The sequence below is a fragment of the Lycium ferocissimum genome, chromosome 3 (genome assembly GCF_029784015.1).
Source record: "Lycium ferocissimum isolate CSIRO_LF1 chromosome 3, AGI_CSIRO_Lferr_CH_V1, whole genome shotgun sequence".
Classification (NCBI taxonomy): Eukaryota; Viridiplantae; Streptophyta; class Magnoliopsida; order Solanales; family Solanaceae; genus Lycium; species Lycium ferocissimum.
Genome location: NC_081344.1, coordinates 39,105,432 through 39,112,260, shown reverse-complemented (window position 1 = coordinate 39,112,260; position 6,829 = coordinate 39,105,432). Strand labels below are relative to the sequence as shown.

The following is a 6,829-nucleotide window of genomic DNA, read 5'->3' as shown; positions in this document are numbered from 1 at the left end:
GTACACACGAATTCTCATACGTTCATATTAGCCCATAATAGATTAAAGTTCATCCACATATCCTACACCTCACTTACAAATTCAATTGATTACCTAAATTCGGGGTAAACAAAAGATTTTATGTTATTTCTAGAGTTGTATGTTTCCCTCCTTTCCATTTTTTCCCTTCAAATACTTTGATTTGCTTTTTTACGTGTTTCGGTCACTCATCTAAAAATTCTTGGTCAACTTAAACTAGTTCTAAGAGATTAGAAGCCGCTATCTTTTGGCATGGACTACCTTTTCGCGTCTTTCTATAGTAGGATACTATATGTTTACTCAAACAGGAATTAAATATTTTTCAAAAGGAAATGACAATAAAGAAAAGACACTAATTGATTGAAAAGCCTTAATTTGCGTTCTTGTAATTGGATTCCCCAAGCCCTATATAAAGGGTCATTTGTCTATGTCTTAATCAACGCCATCATAACTAACTCTAAACAAGCCAATTATACTTTGAACAAATCTCAAAAAAGTATAATATGGCGTTTAGAGTGGAAGTTTCTTTTTGCCTCATTCTCTTGTTGTCTTTCTCATCATTCTTCTTCTCTTTGGGTACTGTCCAAGGGGGTTTCAACTATAGAGATGCTCTTGAAAAGTCCATTATGTTCTTTGAAGGACAAAGATCAGGGAAACTACCCCCTAACCAGCGAATCTCTTGGAGGGGTCATTCGGGACTTTCAGATGGTTCACTTGCTAATGCAAGTTCAATTTATTATTCTTCAAAATTCTTTTTCTCCTACAATTATTTGAGTAGTGTTTACGCCAATTTGAGAACTGTATTCTTTTAGTATCCTTTGTTTCTCATGACATCATATTCTTTATTTATATTCATTTACATTGTCCACTTAAAGTTTAACAAATGACTAAGAACTATACCATGTACCCTTATGTTGCTAAAGTATGGGCTTTAATTAGGATTTAGATGCTAAAGTAGCAGTCATATGGAGAATATGATTCCGATTTACGGGGTTATAATTTCTTCCATTTCTTGATACTTTTAATATACCTTAGAGGCATAGACCTTTTAAGGTAGGTGTAAGGTCTACACTTTACCCTCCCCAGATCCCATATTGTGGGATTTCAATGGGCATGTTGTTGTTGTTGTTATTCTCAACATGCCACGTGAAACTTTTCCCTTTTCAGTCTGTCAAAAAAATGGAAAAATTACACAATTTTATATTCAGTGAACGATTCAACTTCTAATTTACCCTTATTGAGATGATTTATAGTCATACAAATTTTTTGGCTTATTTTAGACTGCACATTTCAAATATTTTCTTTCTAAAATTTTATGCCTAATCAAACACCCTCACGTAAAATGTGATAAGAGTAGATATTTATAAAAAGCCATTCCCAAAATGATGTTTGCTATTATAAGATTGTATTATTTAATTTTTTGAAATGTCCATGTATTGCAAATATCATTGCTTTCTTTCATGCTTGCTATAAGTCCGTAACAGAACATGATTACTCTCTTCGACAAACATTTATCATCATTATACGCCTGAATTATTTAAGTTAAGGACTTCAGTAGCGTTTTATCTTAAATAAAATAATACCATTTTGGGCAGGTGGACCTAACTGGAGGCTATTATGATGCTGGAGATAATGTCAAGTTCAATTTCCCAATGGCATATACTACCACAATGCTCTCTTGGAACACAGTTGAGTATGGCAAGAGAATGGGCACCGAATTACAAAATGCACGGGCTGCAATCCGTTGGGCCACCGATTACTTCCTCAAATGTGCAAATGCTGCGCCCAACAAGCTCTTCGTTGGCGTAGGTGACCCAAATGCTGATCACAAGTGTTGGGAAAGGCCCGAAGATATGGACACTGTCCGGAGCGTCTATTATGTCTCTCCGAGCAATCCTGGCTCCGATGTGGCCGGAGAAATGGCTGCTGCTTTAGCCGCTGCCTCCTTGGTTTTCCGGTCGGTTGATCGGGCGTACTCGAAAAAGCTACTGGGAAATGCAGTGAAAGTGTTCAGGTTTGCAGTTCAATATCGGGGCTCCTATAGTGATTCACTAGGCTCTGCAGCTTGCCCATTCTATTGCTCATACTCTGGTTATAAGGTATGTATAGTCCACTTACCTTATTATTGGGCCTAGTTATGGCTTAATATACACATACTATGCATATAATATACATAGCTATACACAATATATACACTTATATATTTGGTAAACTAGTTGGCCGAACTGTACATATCCGTAACTTTTCAAAAAGTTTTTCAAAACCGAACGAAGGCACATATACTATACATATAATATACATACCTATACATAATATATACACTGATATATTTGGTAAATTAGTTGGCCGAACTGGACATATCCGTAACTTTCCCAAAAGGTTTTTCAAAAACAAACAAAGGCCCATACATTATACATATAGTATACATATCTATACACAATATATACACTGATATATTTGGTAAACTAGTTGGCCGAACTGTACATATCCGTAACTTTCCCTAGAGTTTCTCAAAAATAAACGAAGGCACATAGATAAATGGTTTTCTGGCCCAACAATATTTGATGTGTATGATCTAATCACTTAGTTGTAAAAGGGGGTCGTTCGACCCGTCCCTATTAAATTGGGTTAATTGACGTTGTAGGATGAGCTATATTGGGGAGCAGCATGGCTATTGAGAGCAACAAATGACATTTCTTACTTAAACTTCATAAACAACTTGGGAGCCAATGATGTACCAGATTTATTCAGCTGGGACAACAAGTATGCTGGTGCTCATGTTCTTATGGCAAGGGTAGGTCATCCAGATTATTGTACAATTACCTCTATGTTTTGTCATAAAGTTTTGTTCTTTTGTTTGTTATTTTAGTTTTCTTGATGAGTGTGTGTATATATAGCCCTGAAATGGTCCTAATATTGTAGAGAAGCGTGGTTGGAAATGACAATAGATTTGATTCATTCAGACAACATGCCGAAGACTTTGTATGTAAAATACTACCAAACTCACCTTATACAAGCACCCAATATACAAAAGGTGAGGCTGGACTTTTCTCTTGTTTTTTTTTTTTTTTTTTTTTTAATTGTTTTGGGGGCTATGTCTTAGTATTTACTTATATATTTATCTGTTACAGGGGGCCTAATTTACAAGCTACCTGAAGAAAACCTTCAATATGTGACATCCATTACATCTTTGCTCACCACTTATGCCAAATACATGGCAAGTAGAAAGCGTACTTTCAACTGTGGAAGCCTCTTGGTAACAGAAAAGACTATTAGAATCCTTGCAAAAAGACAGGTAAATCCTTTTATATCTCATTTAATAAACTAAGCTCGTAGAATATATACATAAATTTTCATTTTTAACAGTATAATTTGACCGATTACAAGAAGTTTTGTACCATCAATTTCGCAATTTGTTACGGTTGCTAATTGTAGTGCTTTATTAATTTAGGTGGACTATATTTTGGGTAACAATCCAATGAAAATGTCATACATGGTAGGCTATGGTTCAAACTATCCTCGAAGAGTTCACCACAGAGGATCATCTTTACCTTCTTTGGCAAGGCATCCACAATCATTTGGTTGTGATGGTGGATTTCAACCATTCTACTATACAGCAAATGCCAACCCTAACATATTAGTTGGAGCCATTGTTGGAGGTCCTAATCCAAATGATTTTTTCCCAGATGAACGTACAGATTATAGTCATTCAGAGGCTGCTACTTATATTACTGCTGCCTTTGTTGGGCCTCTAGCATACTTTGATAGTTCCAAACGTTAGGGGAGGGGAGGGCACAAGGATTTATTTTACTTTTAAAATTGTAAATATATCCCTAAAATCTAGTCCAAAAACATATGGGCATGTGCCACCAGAAGTTGGTGGCTACATAGGGATACTTTTTAATATATCAGTTGAGCTACATGTTCCCTTCTCAAATACCCCTTTTCAAATTTATTTTCTTTTCTAGTTTTGGCTAGCCTGGCTTGTACCATAAAAGCAAATGGTTACTTTAATCAAGAGACTTTGTGCCAAAGAGTTAAGTTTGAAAGTTTTATGCCTACACAATCTCTATCTCATCCCACTTCTATTCAAGTTCAGCTGCTTAGTGATTTATTTATGTAGGCAAATGTTACACCTCGAAAATTTTTTCGTTAATGTACAGTGAATAGACTAACGAAGGGCACGAAGTATACGATGTTTTGATAAGTAAGAAATAGCATTTGATGATCCTAAATGAGATTTCAAAGACATTCGAGATAGGAGACGGAAGTTGTTAAGGAAAGCAACGTATATGTTGTGTGTCGGGCAAGATTTACGAGTATCGAATTAATGATGGCTTAATGATGTTTTGGAGAAGAGTTATAATGTCCCTTAGATTGGTATTGAGGTGTTAAACAAGTGTCAAGAAGGTTGCATAAGGATTGGAGGTCAAATGAGTCGACGAGAACGAACTTTGGAAAGCTGGGCATTATACGGCCCAACATACTGGCCGTATGTTAGGCCGTATGTTGTGACCAGAATGGGTCTTTCACTAGAACAGATCTACGGCCAGACAACGGTTGGTATAATTTATACGGACCGTATGTTGGTCCGTAGAATCTGATCGGGACAGCTTTAAGATTTAATATAAGGACCCTCTCTCATTTAATTTGTTTCATTCTTTCTCTCCACACTTCAAGAACACTCTAGAGAAATCTCCACTCTTCATCCACAAGAACCTAAGAGAAATTGATGATCAACTTCATCAAACCAACAAAATCAAGTGTATGAAACACATTGAAGTTCATCCAAGCCAAGGAATTCCAATGGAAGTGAACTAGGGTTTTGGTGCAAGAGAAGTATTTACACTCAAGGCTTATTCCTACACTATCTAAGGTAAGTTTTATGATCTTTTCATGTTGTTTAAGGTGATGAGAGGTTGAAAGACTTAGATTATGGAAGGAGATAGAAAATGGGTCACAAGGATAGGAACAATGAGATTTTGAGTAGTAGTTTGGAATGAGTCATGAATATTGATATGTTGTGATTGTAAGTATGCTATAAATGCCATTTAGAACATGGGATAAGTATTATATGTGAGAAAACGCAATAGTGAACTATGACCATGATTATGGAGGAATTGAAGTGAAATTGTAAAATGTGGATAATGTAGATGAATGATGAGTGTTGCTTATAATGTTGTGAATGTTGTTATGGATGTTTGGGAGTTGATATGTAAGATGAGGAAAGTTGTATAAACAAAAGAAATGCTGCCCAATTTTCTCTAGCATTAGTAAGCACGTTCATATAATCGATTAGCTAATGTTGATGCGAATTCTCTTGAAGGTAGAAACGCGAGCATCGAAGGAGAACGATCAAACGATAGAATAGCTAAACGAAAGAGGTATGTAAGGCTAATCCCTTCCTTCTATGGCATGACTCCTATGGCATGAATCCTCCTATTTTCCCATGATCTTCCTAAATAAAGGAAGCTATGAGTCCATGACTGTAATGAGCTATATATGTATAAGCTAAAGAAAAGAGATACGATACGAGCATGCCAATGATGATGATAAGTTTAAGTACAAAGAACCTCAAAGTGAGGTACGATGTCCATGAGGTTAATGACCCTAAGTATAGTTCCATTGATGCTTTTCCTTGTGTGCACTCACCTTAAAATGTTAGTCCCTCTAAGGTGAGATATGATGATTATGATCACTCCATAACGTAGTCGGAGGTTCACGACCTCATGTCACCCCGACATAGCCACGGTTACCTTCACTTTAATGTATGATTAATGATGAATGTATAATGATGCTAAGTTATGATAAGGTTATGATATGCCTATGAGATGTGTGATAATGATAGGTTTATGTTGACTATATGACGATACGATTCCACCGTGCCTAGTTGGCCGGGCATGTCACCGCGAAGGCGGGCTGCATACGATTCCACCGTGCCTGAATGGCCGGGCGTGTCACCGCTAAGGCGGGCTACTATGTTTACACCGAGCCTAGAGGGCCGGGCATGACACCACTAGTGGGCAGCATATGATGGTTACCCGGACGCGAGTTAACGATGATGATATTTATGATGCGATGATGTATTCTCTATGATGATACATGTACTACGACTATATGTGATATATGTGTGAAATGTATCCACCCTTAAAAGTTACTGTCACGACCCAACCGGAGGGCCGCGACGGGCACCCGGTGCTAACCCACCCGAGCACCTCTTGACATACTTTCACATTAACATTTAGGTGAGTCACATAGCTAAATCATACTTTCCATCCATTATTCATACTAATTCCGTCGGGCAACAATTCATTTATATCATCATTGACAACTATGCCCACAACAATGTACACAAGCCGACGAGGCTAACAAAATGATATCCAAAATATAGGCCGACAAGGCCAAATACATCGAACCATATACACATGTCTACGAGCCTCTAAGGAGAGTATATCATATCATATAGGTGGGATAGGACCCCGCCATGCCCATAAATATGTACACAAAGAATAAATACCAAAGGCCGTGGCTCCGAATGAAATGGAGCTCCCGCTATGTAGTCACGAGTAATAAAGCTACGGATCAAGTACGTGCTCCCACCCCGGCCACCGCCGAGCATGACGCAGCGTCCACAAACAAGGACGTCGATACGAAGCATCGTGCGAGTATGTAAGCATGATCAACATCATTGTAAAGCATAATAGACAACATAAGAATTAGCATAGGATGGGAGATAGTAGTATCATCGTCATAAACATTTACTCGCTTTTCATAGGGACTTTCCATTTCTAATGCGTGATTGTGTACATAC

The 6,829-nt window shown here is 37.5% G+C and overlaps 1 protein-coding gene across 1 annotated transcript; it reads left to right on the top strand.

The window, feature by feature from the left end:
• The first annotated feature begins 391 nt into the window (after positions 1-391).
• On the top strand, positions 392-4,052 carry LOC132050219 (endoglucanase 3-like). The gene is made up of 6 exons (XM_059441359.1): positions 392-740; positions 1,614-2,117; positions 2,663-2,812; positions 2,941-3,052; positions 3,150-3,313; positions 3,470-4,052. The coding sequence occupies exons 1-6, from the start codon at positions 522-524 to the stop codon at positions 3,797-3,799; spliced, it is 1,479 nt and encodes a 492-aa protein (XP_059297342.1). The 5' UTR covers positions 392-521; the 3' UTR covers positions 3,800-4,052.
• Positions 4,053-6,829: the final 2,777 nt, after the last annotated feature.